This window comes from Plectropomus leopardus, chromosome 15 (assembly GCF_026936395.1).
Source record: "Plectropomus leopardus strain MGB_pleo_1.0 chromosome 15, ASM2693639v1, whole genome shotgun sequence".
Classification (NCBI taxonomy): Eukaryota; Metazoa; Chordata; class Actinopteri; order Perciformes; family Serranidae; genus Plectropomus; species Plectropomus leopardus.
The window spans coordinates 7,074,804-7,096,630 of record NC_142190.1 but is presented as its reverse complement, the minus strand read 5'-3'; the positions used below and the strand labels follow the sequence as shown (position 1 = coordinate 7,096,630).

The 21,827-nt window shown below is 40.4% G+C and overlaps 1 protein-coding gene and 1 long non-coding RNA gene across 2 annotated transcripts in view; both read left to right on the top strand.

Moving 5' to 3' along the window:
* Window positions 1-7,464, top strand: part of LOC148187213 (uncharacterized) — a 51,688-nt gene extending 44,224 nt beyond the window's left edge. Inside the window, exons 2-3 of the long non-coding RNA XR_015778985.1 lie at window positions 6,291-6,357; window positions 7,301-7,464. This is a non-coding gene — a long non-coding RNA (uncharacterized LOC148187213). The remainder of the gene's footprint in view (window positions 1-6,290; window positions 6,358-7,300) is intronic.
* Window positions 7,465-9,922: 2,458 nt separating this feature from the next.
* On the top strand, window positions 9,923-21,052 carry LOC121952166 (uncharacterized). Its single transcript, XM_088088835.1, has 9 exons — window positions 9,923-11,928; window positions 12,758-12,871; window positions 13,573-13,780; window positions 13,876-14,008; window positions 14,452-14,525; window positions 14,825-14,946; window positions 15,632-15,866; window positions 16,265-17,296; window positions 17,717-21,052. Exons 1-9 carry the CDS (start codon window positions 11,877-11,879, stop codon window positions 17,955-17,957), a joined length of 2,211 nt encoding a protein of 736 aa, XP_087944961.1. The 5' UTR covers window positions 9,923-11,876; the 3' UTR covers window positions 17,958-21,052.
* The last annotated feature ends 775 nt before the right edge of the window (window positions 21,053-21,827 follow it).

Below are 21,827 nucleotides of genomic sequence, written 5' to 3'. Positions count from 1 at the left end.
GTCGTAGGCTGCACTGACAACCAGTTTGAAAAATCGACGTGACACGGCGCACAGCTGAGTCATTGAAATTCGTGAAGTTGCATCAGATGTTGGCTTTGTGTTACAGATTTTAAACTACACATGTTGATATAAGCACGAGGAACACATTTGCTGTATGTGACACACATGTAATTGTGCAAATTATTGCTATTTTGAGGTCAATGTGGCTGATTTTTTGGATTATTTCCTAATTTCACCACTTTTCAAGTTGTGCTCCTTTTCTTCTCACAAAGCCTTCACCCTAGTCACCCCCCACACCTTCTAATTGTTGCTGATATTTGGGTGTAGAGAAGAGTAGAGCCACTGATCCATTAACTGACCAGGCCCAGCTTGATTGGCTCCGGACAAACCCCTGAAATAGCAGGATTGGCTGTCAGCCAAGCGCCCATTTCCTGTGTGTCTGAGAGGAGCTCCAGCCACCGGGGCTCAAATGCATTTCCTGACTGTGTATAAAACTTTTATTAATGACCAGGAGTGCATCAGCAGCTATGCCCACTGGCCCACACTCACTCATTCACTCACTCATCAAGGGAGAGAGAGAGAGAGAAAGGAGGGGATGATGGGAGTGAAAATGAGTTGCAAAGAGACACAATGTGAGACAAGCAGGGGATGGGAGAGGAAGAGGGTGTGTGCGTGAGGGAGAGTGTGTGAGAGATGAAGAGAGACACTGATGGATGGATCAGGAGATGAGGAGATAGAATTAAGTGAAACAAACCAGAGCCGAGACATTAAAAGAGAAAGAGAGATAGGGAGGAGTTTTTCTATAGGCTCACAACCTACAGTATCTCTTACAGTGTAACTTCATTACACTCAAATACACTGCAGGTCACTCAGTACACCTTTCCTCTCCACAAGACATAATGTTGATTTAAAAATATAGGAAGATATTTCCTGAAAAATCAGATGATTGTTTATTACTCTTAAAAAAATATGTCTAGAGCCACACCGCTGGACATAACAGGTGAAGGGAGATTAATCGTAGTAGTATAAGGGACTTGAAATATAAAGTTTGCAGATAACTTCAGGAAATTCAAAATGTTTTATTCACCTTTAAGCATGGAGTTTGTGTTTTTGGCAACACTACCAGCATTGCTCTGGGTGGCAAACTGTCAGTCCACCTCTTTGTCCAAACTTATATATCTCAACAACTATGAGATGGATCACCTTGAAACCTTGTACAGACATCCACATTCACCATATAACATTCATGAGCAATCGGCCTTTCCTCTTATGGCACCATTAAGTGAAATTTGTGGTTTTAAGTAAACAACTTTTGGTTGTAGGGGCTCCCGGTAGCTCACCTGGTAGAGCCGGCACCTCATATTCAAAGATTATGTCCTTGCTGCAGCGCCTGCATGTTTGGTTTCCCTTTGCTGCATGTCGTCACCACTCTCTCCCCCCTTTCATGCTAAAAGCTGTCCCGTAAATTAAAGGCATCTCTTATCAGGTCCAAAATGACAGACCCAAACCCTAACAGACTGAGGAAATTTGTTCCAAAATCCAATTGAATCATTTTTATAAATAGATTTACCTGACCTGTTTTTGCCTGAGATATTTAAAATTTGACCTGGTGCAAGTCCAAACCCTATAATTCATTTTGCTACTGAAAATGCTCTTATACTGCTAAAACAAATTTTCATGTTGGATAGATCATATATTGGTGCTTCGCATGCCCACTGTTGTTCCGGATCCATCCTGACACCCTATATCTGCCAGTTTGTGCTATAATCAGTCCAATTTTGTGTCCCCCGCATTACCTTGGCTGAGTGTCATCTTCACACAACCCTTGGTGGCTTGTACAGGGAGGTTAGGGAAAAAGCCATGACTAAGCATGGGGGTGCAACTGAAGCCCTGTTTTCTCCCACTCTGAGAAGGATTATCTGTTGAGAACCATACTGTACCGGAAGTTAAGTTTGAGCAGGACAAGCTGTTAGGGAAACAACACTATGTGGCCTTTCATCACACCGTAAATGTGAATGGGGAGCTTCAAATGTGTATAGAGGAGCATAATTACATCAAATGGATGAAAGATGAGAGCTGTCAACACTTTCCTGGCAGGGTGGGGAGACAGAGGATGAGAGATGGAGGAAGAGAGAGAGAGGCAGAGAGAGTGATGACTGCCATGACTGGTGGAAAACTGAAAATATCCAGACTGATTAGATATAACCTGGACAGTGATTTGGATCTGGTAACCCAAGAGGGCTAAACTATCAGTAGCAGCCTAACAAAAGTAGTATTGTTGTTGAAATGATTGTGGTTGAAAAACATAACAGCTATATATTTACACTTTATTTTAATTTGTAATGCAAGAAGAGAAATATGAAAGAGAGACAAGTGAAGCAAACAGTGAACATTTTAAGTTTTAGTGTTATTAAGTCTCTATTTTGTGCTTTATACTGTACTGCCTTACCAGTTTCAGCATTTTCAGCTCCATGAATTCCTGGCTGTGTCCTGAGTGGAGGTGGGGGGTTGGTGATTATTTCTGGTATGACTCCATGTACCCACACACACACACACGCACACACACACACACACACACACACACACACACACACACACACACACACACACACACACACAGACACACACACACACACTTCCTGACCCCACAGCCAGGCAGGGGGCTTCAGAGGGTCACTGACCCCAGGCATGGGGCCTGGTTTCTGGGAGAGAGGGGTCGATAGGCCTGGCTGTGTGGGGTAGAGGGGGTCAATAAGGGTGAAAGGCAGAGAAAATGTGATTTTTGTTTGCCTTATAGTTGTATTTTACATGTTGTCTTTAACTATATTACATATTTACTACTTTCTAACTATTTTTTAACAAATTTGCAATGTTGAAATAAAATCATGAGAGTTTTACCTCAGTTGGTGCCAGTCCCGGGATCCCAATTGTTTAGTGTCATATAACTCTGAGCTGTCTTAAGTCTTTTTCTCATCTTGACTTTTCAACAAATTCATACATGTTTAATATTTTCATGAGATTTTAGTCTTAGCTCATGCAAATAGTGAAGGTGAATGATGTAAACAGTGTCAGTAACCAACAGCTGCGCTCTCTCCCGCAGCAAAGAGGCAGCAGCAAAGAGTTTGTGTTTATTTTGATGTGTATCAAATTCACCAACCAGCACTTATTTTAGTGAGAAATCTTAATTTTTTAAATGGTTCACCTCTCATGCTATTGGTGAGTTAAAATGTTAAAATCCAAAATGTAAAGTTTGTAAGGAATCACAGTTTATCTTTATGAATTTTGTTGATTCCAAATTGATGAGAATACTGTTGACATATATGATACCTATATGTGTGTAGATATGTGTTTTTGCAGACACATGAGGAAATGTATATTTGTCATATTTCTTAAAGGGAGTTTGGCGTAATATTTATCACCAGGGGCAGGATGGGAAATATTCATAAAAGGATTCTAGTTGTAGTTTTGCAAATAGTGATGCTGCACGCCCCCCTGTAAGAGCAGTTTTTCCTTACATTTTGAATGTGTTTAAATTTTAAAACTAGTTTAATGCTCTGCAGCACAGTACAATAAAAATGGCAACGCTTGAAGTGGTTACTATATTCTTATATCAGGGCAGAAAAAGCTACAGCGGTGCCATTGTAGCACATAAGCGTGTCAAGCACATCGTTACAGGGAATGTTTGATTCACCCCTACCATTCATTTGGATGGTGCATCGTGCAGACATGTAGTATTCATTTCTGAGGACGTACACAACCAACACCCCAAGCAGGATACGTGATAGCAGTCCTGTGCACATGAGCTCATAGTTAAAAGCAGGTATACCTCTGGCCTCACCCTGTTTTCTTGTAAACAAACAAATGTTATGTTTAGATTTGGTGTCATTTACTGAAACTCCTCATGTGTACCCATGAGATCAAACAAATGCATTTCTTCTCTATGAGCCTTTTGTAAAACCCATTTGCATTGTTTACATCCATGTTTGTCAGGTTGCAGTCATCTCCTCCACTGCCTTTGTTGACACTTTAGTACATGCCTTGGTTTATCACTGCCACCAAGTCTCAATAACTGTCACGACGTGAAACCAAAGGTGGAGCTCCACTCAAAAAAATAGACTCCATAGCACTACTACCAGACAAAAATGACCAAAGGTACCTTTAAGTATATGTAAATACACCAAATGTTTGCATACCGGTGTATATAACTATGTGTAGTCAAGAGCAAATCTTTTAGCTTTTTTCCTTTTATATTATTTTATGCCTTGCAGCAAAGTATAGCTCTTTATCTAATCTAAATACAGACACGCAAGTTTTTATAATTCATAATATAATCAAATCAAATATTTGTTCTACCCTCCATTTTTTTTAGCGTCTGTTTCACATTCAACTTTCAAAAGTCTAATATTTCTCTTGTCTCTATTTTTAAAAAAAGATTGGGAGGCTCCTCAGACTTCATAGCTTCTTTTTCAAATCATTGATGAGACTTTTTCTGTGTGTTGCCACCTTTTGTCGATGAATTCCCCCCCTTTTGGCCAATATTAATATCATATCTCCATTCATGCCAATAAAGCATATTGATCTGATTAAAGAGAGCGAGAAAGAGAGAGAGACTGGAGAGCGTAATGGGGAAGCATTGATTATGGCTGTTAACTCTGGCTCTTTGATGTGGATAATGCAGTCTCTCTCTTCCTGCCTCCGCACTGCCTTTACACTCTAAAACCCCCGGGCCTCAGAGGATATTGGGTTTACAGGGAGAGAGAGTTTACGTCAGACTTGGTACATAAGCTCGAGCGTGAAAGAAAGAAGTTGTATATGTTGGAGAGAGTGAGCATGTGTGATATTTATTATGTTCGTGGCAAAAAGACAAATAAAAAAAAGTGTGTTTGCAATGAAAAGAGCTTGTGTGCAAAAGAGACCGATTGATGTGTAAGAGAGAAAGCTAGACATTTTCCACCCTAGAAAAACAACCACATTAGTTGAAGCAAAATGCCCTCAAAAATAAATTTATTTTTTTAAGTGACAAATGCATCTGGCAACCATAGGAATCAGAATTCTTGTCAACGGGGAGAAAAGGAGGAAATAGTTCTAAATCTGCAGAGAGAGGAGGTCAGGTCGGATGGATGGGTCAACAAAACACAGACACAGATTTCTGTTTGCTTCCTGTTTCCTGAGTAGGTTTGCAACAGTATGAGATTTTCAAGGTACAATATCTGTCTTATGTAAACTACATCTACACAAATTAGTGTACATACCATGATTCAGTCCAGGTTTTAATACCATACACATGTTTTGTGTTTGTTTTTTTAATGTCCCTCCTCATATTTAATTCATGAGGCCTACATAATGCATAATCAACTCAGTCAAGAAATATGTCAGTGGGGAGACAGGAAACATGGTGAATGATTCCTCCTGATCATGAACTTCGACTCAATGACAGATATTTATAATAATTTTGAAGGACTCAAGCTAAACCAAATGAAAGGATGAAATAAAAAAAAAATTGAAAAGATTACTAAATTAGTGTAAAATATAAGTAAAGGTTGAAAAACTTAACTGTTGGAAACCTTTATACTGTTTACTATAATCCTAATCTCAAAATTAATAAAAATTGATTGATTATTTTTTACTTTTTAAATCAACTTTTGTATTAAGCTCAACACTTCTAAAATATTATTGAATTCATGTAAAGTGTGTTTGGGTACGTAGAAAAGTGCTATATAAATCCTATCTTCAATAATAATAATAATAATAATAATAATAATAATAATTATTATTATTATTATTATTATTATTATTATTATTATTATTATTGTTGTTGTTGTTGTTGTTGTTGTTATTGTTATTATTATTATTGATATTATTATTAGTATTATTATTATTATTATCATTGTTGTTGTTGTTGTTGTTAGTACTATTAAAAATTGTAATCCTCTTCAGCAACATACAAAAACATCATCTTTAAGGATTGAGGGGTCCCTTTACTTTTTTTGTATCTCCTGTGTCGTCTTTTCCAAAATCTCAAAGATTATTCTGTTCGCTCAGCATCGATAGGGCGAATGATTATTGACAGTCTGATCTCTACAGTCTGTCTGCATGTAATCTGTTAGTTTCCGTTGTATATGTCAGGACAGTCATGACTGTGTGCAGCTCTCTGTGATGGTTTGTGTTTTCTCAGTGGCCATGTGGGCTTTGAGAACACTGACTGAAGTCAAAATGGTTGACAAGCAGCCAACTGAGCCAAGCCCTACAGAGCTGCGATGACCTCATTCTCTGTCTCTCTGCTCCATCAGCTCCACTCATTGACCCCGAGCGAGGAGCGAGCTGCTGAGGAGAGCTGGCTCCCTCTGCTGGAGACATGTAAGAGCAGCAACTTTATCCAAAAACAGTCTATTTGTGTGGGAATACTGTATGGGGTGCAGTGGTGATGTACGAGTTTCATTGATAGACTCCTGCAGCTAACGGCATTTGAAGAAAAAAAATGGGGTGTGTTCTTTGGAAGAAATACATGTGACCGCTGCAAGCGTGAACGTGTTCCTTTAAAGCTGAAGAAGCACAAGTGGCTAGATTTCTTTGGCCACTCTGGGGCAGCAGAAACAAGTAATGAGCACAACGTGGACATATCGTCATCCTTTGATCTTGATAGCAAACAGCTGTTTATCTCCACATCCAGTGGTTAAATATCAACATGGTCATTCATTTGGACTCTAAATCCTCAATTATGTTCACCAAAATGACCTAAACTATGTCTGTCTAATGTTTGTAATTAGTTTCAGCCCGCGCATCAGACCTTACAAATAATGTTTCCTATTTACAGAAAATTTCAAAATTTTGCAGTGATTTTGAGTTAAGACTGTCCATTACATATTTATGTCAGGCACACATATCCCAATTTAAATCGGATTCAAGACACAACTGTATGTTTGAAAACTAATATTTACTGTGTGCTGTTGCAACAATAGCACAATTACAAACCGTTTCTGTAAAAGAGCTCAATAGCAAAAAATAAATAAATTACCTAATATATAAAAAAATGGCTCTTACTCTTGCTTAGCCCACTTCTGTTTCTCCCCTCCTGCCTTTATTGAGGAGAATATATAAACTGTATTTGTGTCTGTTTATGACCTACAAGTGTGTGTCTGTGTTTCCTCCCTCAGAAAAAGGAGTGGGAGTCACAGTCGTATTGTTCATTAAAAACTTCTGCAGTATTGTGTAACAATCAGTAAATCTCTTCTGGTTGAGTAAATAATGATTATCTTACAAATTGTGTGCTAACTCTAATCACTGTCTCTTTCATTTTTAGCCCTTTAATACCTGAATCATCACCAGTTTGCTTGAACTGCATTCAAATACCTGTCACAAGCATTTAAACCTCTGAAACCTGAGAAACTTTTTAATAAAGTGAAAGTGAAAATTTAAATAAAAATGAAATAAAAATAGCTTCAAAGTTACATCTGCTCCCATGCTGACACCTTCTTTTGCAGTTTTTAATCAATTAATTTTATGGGCAATCGCACGCTATTTTATGCAGTTTTCAGCTGTTTTAGGGACGTATCATATTTTGACTTTTTTCGCCATACTATAGTATGGCATTTTTTTGACATGCTATGTTATGGAGGTTTGGGCCATCTTTGCAACACTCTATGCTATGGTGTGTCTCGGCATGCTATTTTATGTGGTTTTCAGCTATTTTTGGCACGTCATATTTTGACATTTTTCGCCATATTACATTATGGCATTTTCAGTCATTTTTCCGACATGCTATATTATGGTGTTTTTGGCAGTTTTTGCAACATTCTATGCTATGGCATGTCTCAGCCTGCTATTTTATGCAGTTTTAAGCTGTTTTGGGAACATGTCATATTTTGACATGAGGACAGTGGGAACAGGTATGTAGCTTTAGGGGGATGTCTGATGAGTGGGAGTCAGTCCAGGCAAAAAAAAATTCTTACGTTGTAGTTATTCTAAGTGATCACTTGGGGGCGTTGCTGTTGAACTTTGTGTTTTCCCAACAAGATGCAGACAGTGAGGTCAATTTCTCTTGACAGAGACAAAGTGACAGCTCCCGGATAGCAATATTTCCATGCATGTGATTCATTACAGACGTGCAGTCACAGTGAAGAGGAGAGGAGGTGACGGATTTCATTTAGTGGAGAGCGCACACACACTCTCTCTCTCTCTTTCTCACACACACACACACACACACACACACACACACAGCACTTTAATGAAGAGTATGCCGGCCAGTGCCAGTTGTATTGACACACAGATGTGAAAGCTCTCAGCTGTGATTAGAAATCAGTGCATCAGACATGCAAACAGGCGGACATACAAAACAACATTAATATTTAGTAGGCTGAGAGTCTGTCACACTTAATGTGACCTATATTTTGTTTACCTAACAAAGCTGTTGTCATAGATCTGCAAGATCTCAGCGTCAGGGTGGATGTTTCGCTAACAGAGTGTCTGACTTTGACTGCCTTTGCATTTTGCCTCCTACCAACAGTCAACATTGTTTTCTTTTAACCATCCATGGATATTTCTCTCGCCCCAAGATGGGAATATTTTAGCTAAATCATTCAACACAGCTCTGCTCCATGTCTTATTTAGTCTTCCAGGTTAAGTTCAGGTGAAGAGAAGTATTCCCCAAAGTGCCATCAATGGTAAACAGTTACCCAAGCAAGTCGGTTAGGATGTTGAATGGCTGCCAGGTCAAGACCCTGGTAAAGACGAAGAGCATGCAGATGATGGATTGTCACAACTTGTGCATAAATTCAACTATTGCATCAGCTATCATTTCAGACTATCTTGAAGGTGAAGACTGGATGTTGAGCTCCTGACCTGGTGTGGTTACACTTGGTCTGCGGTTTTGGATGTACTGCCAAATTCAAGGAAACAACATCAGAGACAACTTATGGTAGTGAAATGAACATTCAGTTCACGGGCAAAAGTGCTGGAAGACAGCGCAGTCAGCATGCCAATGGCACACTCCCTCAAAACTTGTAACATCTGTGGCTTTGTGTGATCAGACTGCACATTTTAGAGTGTCCTTTTATTATGACCCTCTCAAGCCACACCTGTGTGCTAATGATGCTGTTTAATCAGCATCTTGATATGTCACACCTGTCAGATGGAGGGATTATCTTGGAGAAGGATAAGTGCTAACTAACACGAAATTTGCAACGAAAATTTGAGAGAAATAAATTGAGCATGCAATAAAGGTCCTAATGGGAGCAAAAACAAAAATGAAATGTTTACATTTTTGTTCAGTAGTCTATATATTCTAACATATGTGCAGGACAAGTGTTACTGCTGTTACTGTAATATTTGATTGTATGCATTGATTAGATCAAATCTTAAGCAATATACTGTATACTGTACTTTAGGCCAATAAGGTTTATTGAAATGGACTGTATAAGACAGAGAGAGAGAGAGAGAGAGAGAGAGAGAGAGAGGGTTCCTCATACTATAATTGAGTTCAAAAGTTGACTGGGCCGACCAGCCTTTCTCGCTTTTATGTCCACTTGAATCATGGTGACAGTGTGTGTGTGTGTGTGTGTGTGTGTGTGTGTGTGTGTGTGTGTGTGTGTGAGAGAGAGTGTGAGTGTGAGTGTGTGCTGCAGCAGACCATACTTCAGCAGCAGAATTTGAGCCAGATCATCTCTCTCTCTCTCTCTGTCCTTCTATCCCAACGTCTCTCTCTCTCTCTCTCACCATCAGCTGTGATTACTTTGGTAAAACAGCGCTGTGTCGCAGAGAACCAATTTTCCTAATGCACAGCCTTCACACACACACATACACACACACACACCGCATGGTTATTGATGAGGTAAATGGGGAGGGGGGCAACAAGGGGGCACACACACTGCTGGGAAATGGAGAGGGAGAGAGAGAGCGAGGTAGAGAGAGGGTGAAGATAGTGGGAACGAGACAGAAGGACGAGCTAGACGGGGACAAAGAGAGGGACAACGGTGGAGACAGATAGGAAGGGAAAAAGGGACGGAGTGAAGGTGGAGAGGAAGAAGAGGGACGGAGATGATGAAGATGTGGACATCCAGATGTGTAGTCTGTGTTCTGGAAATGGAGCAGGGCATCCATTTAGAGAGCTAATAAAGCAAAGGACAGAGAGGGAGACAAGGATGCAGGAAGGAATGCTAAGATTGTCTTTCTCCCGGTGGACGGTGGAGTAGTTTGACTCCATGGCCGGCAGAAGAGATGAAAAATAAAGAGTAAAATGTTCCAGCAGGATGGTTGAACTTTTTGAGAGAATATGATATAAAAAGTGAAATACAGACAGAAGAGACAGATGGAATTATGCAGGGATATTCATCAAGATAGGAAGTCAGACATCTCACTTCTGGACTGGAGACAGTTTGCAGATCTTGGGTGTGAGCATGTACGTTCTCCACAGAGTCCGTCCCCTTTAATGCATCAAAAGGACAAATGAAGACTGGATGTCTGGGGTTCTGGATGAGGACGGATGCACCCTAAATGATTTGAAATTCTCTGTTCAAGTTCTGCTAAGAGGAAGCATCCAATTTGAAGACGTTTCTACAAGTGACTTGGAGCATTTCGAAAGCAACATTGCACATGTATGTTGAGATCTTGCACTGTCTGTCGGGAATTGAAACCAAAAGGGACATTTGTGTTTGGACCCGGAGAGGTGGGGTTTGTGAGGAGGAGGCTGGACATGCTGAAAATTAAATGCTGACTTTGTCTAATAAATCAGAAACTGTCTGTGCATCCAAAGCCAATGGAGATTCCCAAGAAGAGAAGGGGAAAATATTTTGAGAATATATTAAGAAAAGTTGTCTGTTTTGTGAGTTGGAAAAGGTTGCAGCATCCTAGGACTTTTCTTACCACATTACCTCCTATGAAGACCATCCATCACCTTGTAATTAAGAATTTGTGCATAAGGAATGGCTCCTGGAGGTTTGATCTCTTTGTAGGCTTGGTGCCCATCAGACATGCCTCCGTCTGAAAGGAAACCTTACAGAAGGCTTGTTTTTTAAGGTTCTGTATCTACAATGATAGCCTGTGCATTGACAAGGATCCCCTCTTCAAGCCTTTATGTCCATCTAGGCTAACTTGTGGTTATCAAGAACACCAGAAACCTCTCACCAAGATTAGTTCTTTTCAGATTTTTTCAGGATTCAGAAGTTTTAAATCTAACTGAAACTCTTTTTGGGGTCCTCTTGATAAAGTCTATTTAAAGTATCTTTTAAAGGCTGATACTGATATTTCCTATGATACTGTATTTTTTGTTAAATACCCACCAGGAGCTGTATAACTACCTGGAACCTCAATTTAAGGTTTAAAAGCTGAAAATACAGGTCACTTTATGGTCGATTATTAATCTAGAATCTTTCATTAGGGGCTATAACAACCACCAACCTTTCTTTGAGCTTCTTCTTACACAAAATCAATATGGAATGAGTTAAATCTATCCACCAAAAGGACAATATATCACTTGAATCTTTTCTGTAAGTTGAAATATCCAAGAACCTGTATCTAAGGGTCTATATACACCAAGAAAGTCTCTTTTTAAGGCCCTTTTCCCAGTAGGAGCAACTCTTTGTGGCCATTCATCTACCAGGATGTTAAAAACCAAGAGCTTTCCACTCTGTCTGCAATCTGCAAGTCCTGCAATCTAAAACCAGAACTCTGGCACATGATTGAAACCTAAAATTGAAGTGTGCCAAAAAAGAAAAAGAAAAAAAAACAACCCACTAGTGATGCAGTTTTTTTGCTCCACTGCTTTCTCTCCCTCTAAACTGTCAAAAACGTCTGCAAAAAAAGAAAAGTTCACATTGTTGTGTTGAATTTGCTCCGAGCATCAACAACTGGTACTGCAGCAAGCGTAGCAGGAGTGCTGCAGCATGGGACTCAGCTGCTTCAAGTCCTGGAAACATGACAGTACAGGCCACAAAGGTGAGACACACACATATGTGCACACACACACAAACACACACAAACCATCAACATATTAATTGTTAATCCCTCCAGAACTCTAGTTGTGTGTGTTGCCCTTCAGTGACATCTGCTGAATGCTGAGTCAGGGTCTCCTATCTGAGGTGACTGTGTGTGTGTGTGTGTGTGTGCGCGTGCGTGTGTGTGGGTGTTTGCTTTATACATGTACGAGGTGTGTGTTTGATGTGACTTTGAGGAGGACAGACAGTGGAGCATAATGGGACATAGCGGAGAAGTGTGTTAACGGGATGAAAATAGAGAGATAGTGTGGCTGAGAGAATGTAATGTGTGTGTGTATGTGTGTGTGTCTGTGTGTGTGTGTGTGTGTGGCTGATATTGGGGGGTCGACATACATTTGACATGGCTTTAAATTTTTTGTTATGTCTTTAGGTACAACATTATTCATAGTTTCACGGTCTTAAAGGAATAGTTCAACCCAAAACAGTACTATTTAAGCATTGTGTCACTGTTATGGTCAGCAATGACAAATTTGCATGTTGGTTTGCATTTTGATTTGGTCATAGTCTCAAGGGGTCTTTTGATTGCTGGACTTCTGGTCGAACCACTGCTGCACAATCATATGAATAGCATAGCATAGCATATGAAACGCTGAACTTTAGTCCTCCTGAACTGAAATGCAGGAAAAATTAATTTAGGACCCTGCTGCTCAGTGGCAGGTTGAAGTCTTGATGGAACAACAACGTCATTTCCTAACAATCAAAAGACGCCTTGAAACGTTCTAGAAACGATAGGCTTGACTTGTACTAAAACCATTTTTTTATGCGTACAGGTAACAGAGACGTGTTGGCCAGCCCAGGCTCGTATTTCTTCCTATCTAACAGCGCCGGTCAGGGTGACGAGTGGCTGAAGAGCCTCAACAAGGGGGTCTGGATCCCTTTCACAGGTACACAAACACACACACACAGTGTTAGATGGTTTCTCTAAAAAGTGTGTTGTCATTGGCTCACTTCTCAGAAAACAATTGCCTACTTAAAGGCAACTGTTTTCTGAGAAGTGGGTTTTGTGTTTACTAGTTTTTTTTTCATGTTATGCATTATTCCATCATGTTTATCTGTTCCCTGTTTTGTTTTGTTGGTGTCATGTCTGCCTTTGTGTTTCTTCCCGCCTTAGCGATTGACTGCCCCTTTCTGATTAGTTTCACCTGTCCCTCATGCTCTCTTTGTGCATTTAGTCTTTGGGCTCCCTTTGTCTTTGGTCAGTCTGTCTGCATTGGTCCTCGGTGCTCCTTCCAAAATTCTCTCCATTCATTCATTAAAAAAATGCATAACATTGGCATATTTCATCTAAAAAATATATATGATACCTTTTCAATTCGTTGAAAAGCCATTTTAAAAAATATGTGTTGTCTTTATCAGATCATTGCCAAAATCGGATTTTATGATGATGGAAACATTACACAGACACCAACAGAGACAACATGCACTTCATGTTTTTAGGTTAGGTACACGTCTCTTCTTTTTTAGCAGTGTAAAGGGTTTTCAAAGACCTTACTTTACCTTTATACCTTTACCCTACTTTTGTAATGTTTGTGACTGGATTAAGTGGTTCCAGGGAGAAAATCATTAACATCTTCGCCCCATGCAGGGGTCTTTGGTCAGCGTCTGGAGGAGACTGTACTTTATGAGCGACGTTATGGGGTGCGTTTGGTTCCTCTGGTGGTGGAGCAGTGTGTGACCTTCATCCGAGAGCGTGGCCTGCATGAAGTGGGCTTGTTTCGCCAGCCAGGACAGGCCAGTCTGGTCAAAGAACTGCAAGAGGCTTTTGACGCAGGGGAAAGACCGTCCTTCGACAGGTACAATCCCCTCTTGCCTGCGCTGTTTTCTGATTCCTTGTTCTTTAAAATGTTACGTGAAATAAGTTAGCTTGTTGTGTGTGTTTTGCCTGCAGTAGCACAGACATCCACACAGTGGCGTCACTGCTGAAGCTCTACCTCAGACAGCTGCCAGAGCCTCTGATTCCTTACAGCCACTACCAGGACTTCCTGCTCTGTGGTCAGAAGCTGCTGACTGACCGCATGCTGGTAACTGCAGCTCTGCACACAATGCTGTCTGTCAATTCATTAGCTAAAGAACAATATAATACCCCCTGAAAATCTTGTCCTCAGTGACCTTCAATGGTTTAACTTCTCACCTGGCTGCAGTGATATAGGGGTGCACCGCAGGACCCCATGACATCACAGTTATACACTGTTGTGTGGTACAGTTACTTTTGATGTATCTTACAAGCCAAACAAAAACATTTGCAAAACTAGTTTTTAAAAATATTTTAAAACCTGCATTATTTATAACCATCTTTGCATCTTTTTTCTGCATTTTTCACACTTACATTTCATGCAGCAGCATTGTAACTTTGATCTCTCTCCAGTAAACATAAAAACAACATTTAGCATGTTAGCACCAATGCGTCTGTTCTTTCCCCCTTCCCGACTCCTATCCTCTTATTCTTCCGACCATCTTCTTCCAGGTTTTGGGGGAGTTGAGGAATCTTCTTCATGAGTTGCCAGTTGCAAACTTCAACTTACTCAACTTCATCTGCCAGTAAGACCCCTCCAACCTTGTTATTTAGACTGACAGTATATAGTAAGGTTTTCAAACAAATATTTATATTGCACTATGGAATATTGGATGAAAACAATGGATGCCCTTCTTATCCTTCAGCAATAGTTAAACTCTTAATGTTTCTGAGGAATTTCCACCTGGACAGAAAGAACGCTCACATAGTTTTAATCAGCTTTGTGTGTGTGTGTGTGTGTGTGTGTGTGTGTGTATGTCTCTCTGTGTGTGTGTGTGTGTGTGTGTGTGTGTGTGTGTGTGTGTGTGTGTGTGTGTGTGTGCAGGTTTTTAAATGAAGTCCAGAGTTACTCCAGCACTAACAGGATGAGTGGCCAGAACTTGGCCACTGTGTTCGGGCCAAATATCCTCCGAGCCAAAGCTGAAGACCCACAAAGCATTATGGGAGGTAGGCAAAATCATATAAATGATTCATTTTTCTGTTTGTTTCAAAATTATGAAAAATGTAGCATCAGTGGTATCAATGTTGGCAATGTTGTCAAAAATATAGAAGAAGGATTTAACAGATGTACTCACACTGAAAAAGCTACAAAGTGATTTTAACTGAGTCTTTATATCTTCCCATTAGGACAATAGTAAGTACACAAGAAGGGCTTTGCTGAAAGCAACATTGGTTTCTTACCTCTTTACGCTCGAGAGTCTGAAGTAAGATTGGAAACACAAGCACTGTATTTACCTATATTGAATTATGCTGCAGAGGTGTTGCAACAAATATCTCTGAGCATTTTTTCCACAATGAAACTGGGTAGCCATTTTGACAACAATGAATCCAAGATGACTGTAGCATCCACACTGAGTAAGCTGCAAACTTTTTGGAGTTTGCTACTGAAAACATGAGGTGACTCAGCTTTATCGTGGTGTTTTTCACTTGCTTGTCTTGTTTCAACTCTACCCTGGCTTTCTTACTTTAATCAAATCTGCACTGTCTAGTTCCATCAAACTTATCATCAGATTGCCTTGGGTGGAATTAAAAAACAATATCTTTATTGTAGTTTAGATAAGAACCTGGGAAAACTACAAGGTTTCTTTTACAAATTTTTTATTTGTCAAGAATATCTCTACCCATGTCCTAGGTGCAGCACTGGTCCAGGTGCTGATGTTGGAGCTGATCAGGGAACATGAGTCTCTGTTTGCCAAAGTCCCTCCACCCTTTTCTGCCCGTCCACCTGGAGGTACACACGCATCACCCATCGCTTTGAGGCAGCCTCATCTTCACCCGTCACCCTGCCTACGTCAGCTCTCCATGCCTCTCATTGTAGAGCGCTCCAGAGAAGGAGGACATCCTGCAGCAGACAAACAGAGTCCCAGGTACAACAGGCTGACTTTAACAAAGTGTCACCATCAACCACACTTTTCACAGACTCTCTTTCTGTCTGGGTGCTCTGGCAACTAGCGACTTCTAGATGCATGACTGCCTCTGCACCATTAGGAACTGGAAAGAGGATAGACGACATTATAGGCAAATACCAAGGATATCATTCACATGCAGAGAGAAGTTCCTACGTACTTTGTCCATTCCTTTTCTGACACACTCCAGTTCTTCCTTACATGCAGTGGTGGATGAAATACCTAGAAACTAGAGTTATGTACAGATACTCGCCCCAAAAATGTACATTACACTACTGCTTACGCAATCAAATATTTTATTACATCTTGTTGTGGCATGGATCATTTTCAGCCTTACCTCCCTTTTTTACTTTCTGTAGCTGCATCCACTCTGCCGTTGCCAAATCAGAACTGTCCTCTGGCCAGAAGAGGCATCTCGGCCATCGCTACACCTCCTCCCACCCAGAGAACTGCTTCTTTCCTTTGCCCTCCACCAGTCAGCCCCTGCAGCACCACTCTGACAGACACAATCTAGATTATCACCAGCACCACGCTGGCCAAGGACCATCCCCAAATGTTCAAGCCTCTACAACCAGCCTCCAGCTTCAAGACCCACTGCCAGACAGCTCCAGTCCCAGATCGATGCTCCTGAGCTGGGCAAAGGCCTGGCCTAGCCCGGAAGAGCCATGCACTGGTTTCTGGAGCTCTGGTGCTGCTGAGGAAGAGGGTGCAGGGCCAGGAATGGCGAGCATGGGTAGCAGTGAGGATCAAGAGGACAGCAACCTTTCTGCCTATGACAACTTGGACAGAGTGTCTCCATGTGAGGGAATGGAGCATGGTGGACATTTTGAAACCATCGATCAAGGAGACCGTATTGGAACTTGTGAAGAGGTGGCGGCGCTTGAGGAGGCAAGGCAGAGAAGAGACTCCTCCTCTTCATGGTCGTCCTATGAAGGTCTGCCATTGGACGAAAGCAGTGATGCTGTGGTTGTGGTTTGTCCTTACGTGTCACCAAAGAGACCAAACAGATTACCTTCAAGTCAGGAAGCAGACAGGGGAAGCAGTGATAATGAAGATCATGACGATAGCAATGATGATAATGACGAAGACAATGATGATAACGATGAAGACAATGATGACAATGACGAAAACAATGATGATAATGACGAAGACAATGATGACAATGATGAAGATGATGTTGAAGTCCACCACCCTAACTCCCCAGCCTCTTGTTCTGTGCTCAGTGACAGCCCTCTCAGTACGGGCAGCTCAGAGGTGTTCCTCCCCTCTGGTCCTCCAGACCTCCAGGGACCGGAGCCTCAATCACAGTCCAGGGATGCTCACTCACTTCTGGCTGAGCTGCGGCAACAGATGGCCCGGCAGAAGGCTGAGTACCAGGCCAGGATACAGAGGTGAGACACCAGCATAAGCAGGAAATGCAGATAAATAAAAATACTCAAAGCGGCCCTCATTTAAACTGATATAACAAACTTACAACATCTACAAGACAGTGTTTGTGTATGTACCTTTTTTTTGGCGGTTGTGGCTGAGACATAGAGCAGGTTTTCCACTAATTGGAAGGTTGACGGTTTGATCCCTGGCTCCTCCAGTGAATATGTCAAATCACTCCTAATGGCTGTTCCATTAGTGTTTGAGTGCATGTGATTGGTTACTGAGTAGCAGGTGGCACCTTGTACAGTAGCCTGTTCACCTGTTTCACAAGCTCTCTGGGTCCCAGCAGAGCCAACTGATTAACATCCTTTCCTTTTAAGTTGTATTATTATTTACAAGTACAGTGTTTGTGTTTGTAAATATGCCTGTGTGTACTGCAGGTTGGAGCGCTGCAATGATGTGCTGGAGCGGCAGGTTTCAGTACTTCAGGTCAGACTGGAGCAGCAGAAGCGCAGCCGAAGCGTCGCAGAGATCAAGATCCGCGACATGGAGCGAGCCAAAGCTGACGCCGACCTCCGAAACAGCACGCTGCAGAGAGAGATGGAGATGTTCTTCCAGATGTATGGAGACATCAAGAGAAGAGGAGGGGGTGAAGGAGCAAGAGGAGGAGGGAGTCTCTGAAGATGGACAGAAAGAGAAAGATGGAGAAATTCTTATGAAGTGTATGATTTGGCCAGAAGAGGATAAAACAGAAAGCGAGGGTTTGTTGCACAGAGCTTGATGAAATGTATAGATGGATAAGGATGATCTTGACTGGAGATCCAACTCCTCTGACTTGGTCAATAAGGCTTACCCTGAAGGAAACCAGTCAGGGCAAGACATGTAATGAGTTATTGTCTGACCCAGAAGACAATCTAAAGAAATAAGAAGTGTGTCACTTCAACCAGTTCAGACCAAGTTTGTGAAGTTTACCATTTCTAGAAGATCAGAAAAAAATTGAACTTCAGAGGCAGTTTTGGATGTTGGCAAGCTTCTTTACCTGTGTAGTGCGCGTCTGGATTTCCCTGTTGGGAGATGGTTGGATGGTTTACTGGAGTAACTGATGGACACACCAAGTGTCTTATTCAAAGTCACCAAACTGTGTCTTTTACGGAAGCCTGGGGCAACATAAACCCAGGCTTTCCTTGAGGAAAAACTCCATCCTTACCTATCAGTGATCAAATGAGACCCAAAAAAGTACTAGAAACTAAAAGCCTGTCCAGACAATAAGACTTTTAGGATCTTAGAATGGCTGCACTGCTCACATTACAAGATGTTTTGTCACAAACTCTTGACAAGTTGACATTCACAACCTGCAACAACTGGTCTCAGATGAGGTTAACTGAGATTATTCCAGTTGGACAGAACTTCGACTGAAGTGCATGATGCCAGAAGTCCAGCTCAGAGTCCAACAGTCCATCTTTTGTGTCCACAAAACACATGGCACAATAGTGTTTGTCTTTGCCTTCTTTGGAGCCATGTTACGTTGTTTTGGAGTGTTTACTGCTTCCCTCCGTACCACCTCCATTTCGCTGACAATCCTATTGGGTACTGACTCAACTTTTTCTCCAAGATACTCCATCAACAAGTTGGATGTTTACTGTTGTAGTGTCAAGGACAGTTCAAAACAAGGTCAAGATTTGTGTAGTAGCAGGGTGGAAGTTTCTGATGCTCCATCCATTTACTAGAGAAAAAAATTGGAAGAGGCTGAAACTCCAGCAACACTTTAGTTTGAAGAACTTTAATGCAAGACCAATGCCTTTTCGGTTTGTAGCTCTTTACTGTCTTTACTGCTCTTTACTAACCCATACAAGGTCAAGATGCATCTAAGAATGGCTCAGTCTGGACAAACTGTTGTGACAGGAAGAGGCATGGATTCCTTTCAACATAAGGCTTCAGTCTCTGATTTCAAAAGTTTATCCGGGTCAGGAAAATCATAACCAAAGTTGTGTAGTCTGCATTAGGCTTTGGAGAACTTAACTTAGTTTTTCAGATTCTTACTTCCAAATGAAAGGACAACCCTTCAAGTTTGTATTCTTCATGGGAAAATCAGGCACCATTTTTCAACCTAATACTGTAGAAGTTTGGCTTGACTTGGAAACACTTCGCAGGTTTCTTTTACACATTTGTGCAAAACTTAAGCAACATTTTCGAAATGTCAATAAAACACAATTGCGAGATGACTGTGTTTCAACTGACTGATGTTAACACTCCAAGAAGCATGGTGATGGATGCTCAAAACATTAGCAGGATTATTTCTATTGAAGCCAATGCACTAGCTGTCATTATTTCCAACTGAAGGTGGCGTAAGTGTGTTATGCAAGCAAAAATCAAAAGGCAAGTCTCTTATACGTGGAAGCGACCAAGCATACGGGATTTCTGGGAGGTGATAGTCCACAATTTTACAGAGGAATTGTGAATTCTAAACTTCATCTCAACTTCTGAAGAGTTATGCTGTAACACCTCTTGTAGCACCTGTTGCCCGAGTGAGCCACTTCCTACCATTAAGCCCATAGCCCTAGCATCATGTGACCTGTAGAAGCGAAAAGTGTTTCAATTGCAGTTTTGTGAAATATGGCTTTTTCAAATTTTCTGAAATACCACCTCATGTGAGCGTAAAAACATTTTTGTGATAAATGGGAGTTTTTCTAAATTAGCGTGTTTCCATTAGGCGTAATTTATACTTGCAGTTTCAGTTTGTGCAATTTGAGGGTTAATGGAAACCCATCTCCTGGAAACACTTTTTTTTACATATTTAATAATCAAAAATACAGACTTCATTTTCTGCAAGTGATCTAACAGTTGCTACTGGTAGACTTGTTGTAAAGGGGAAACGTGTCTAAATCTGAGTGTCCCTTTGGTTTTTAGAGCTTAGGACCAAAGTCAATAAGAATCCATGACTTCTGGCTGTTAACTGAATGCTGCATCGTGACCTTTTGTCTGAACTCTGATAAATGGATTTTATTGGAGCAATCATGTGTACTTACACATGATTACACACATTATACACATCTCTGAATCAACTGGATGTTTTCCCACTGGCTACACACTTTTTTACCACAATAAAAAAGATATTTAGAGGATGCTGTACTACTTTTTTTTCAGGAACTAGACTGACTTGCTATGCAGGGCTACAGACTGAAACTGCACTCCAGCAGAAGCAGGGTGAAGATGTTTTTGGTTTTACAGTTTGAGTGTCAGGCATCACAGAGACTAAAATATGCAAGGACCCTTTCAAACATACCAGAAGTCCTGATCACTCTGCATGAAAATGCTTTTGCAATAAAACACTCTCTCGCTTTACCTGGAGAATAAACTCATTTAAAATAAACTAATTTAATTGGTGAATCTTTTCAGTTTATTTGTACGATTTGAACATGCATGTGTCCAGTGGAACTGGTTGACCATAAGATCACAGATTATCTGATTAAATTGGTAATCACTGAGCTTTGCTGGATACTCAGGGTGATGAATTAATTCAGACTAATTTCACTTTCTTTGTCTTACTAATTCTGAGTGTGTAAACAAAACTATTTCTATACAAAAATGGTTACTCATTTGTTTCACATGAACTTCATTTTACTCTTTATTCCTATTACTTGCTCTAATGAATCACTGTAAAGTGAGAACTGTTGTTACTGGATGATGAACTAATGCTCTCAAGAGAGATAAATGATTATATAGAGAATATTTATGGGATAAATGCTTAAACTTTAAGTGTGTATGTTTGTATTTAAAGGAACAGTTCACAGAAAAACAATAAAAAAAAATGTTTATCTTAAATTGCTGTCTGTCTCAGTCCAAACAGGAATCAAACATTGTTCCAGATTAGCTGGCACTAGGATTGAAAAATGGACTGAATAATTAACAAATATTTATTTTATTCAGTTCCTTTTGAAAAAAATAAAACAAAAAGAAAACACTTTTTCCTAATAATATATTTTTTGCAAGACAGAAAAAACAAATTAGGCACAACACAATGTGAAACAACAAACAATCATACAAACATGCAGTGCCAGGGGTTACTAGTATAAGGTTATTTAGTATAATAACCAGGGGTTATTATACTCAACATAATACAAACTGAAAGTAGTAAAGTAAATTTTCTATTGCATGAGATAGATAGTGTTTTACTGTAGGACTCTGCTTCTTTTTTGAAGGGATGAAATAAAGGTTTCGCTTTCAATAACTTAAATTTGTGGATAGGGAACTTGACAAATAATATAATTAGGTTGCATAAACATCATCTTCTAATTCTTTCCTATAATTGGTAAAAAAAAAAAAATTACACCTTCAAGCAAAACCCCAAATCATCGTAAATATAATCCAAAACGAAAGGACAGATGTCTTTTCATAGACTTTGACTTTGGCTTTACAGGATAACAAAAATGAATTTGTTGAATTTGAATTTGTTACACAATAGATATTTGTTAGGCAGAGTCTATGTCTTTTCCCAGCAAATGACCCACATTTTATTTTGTTACAGACATCTTTCATTTTAGATCACTTCAC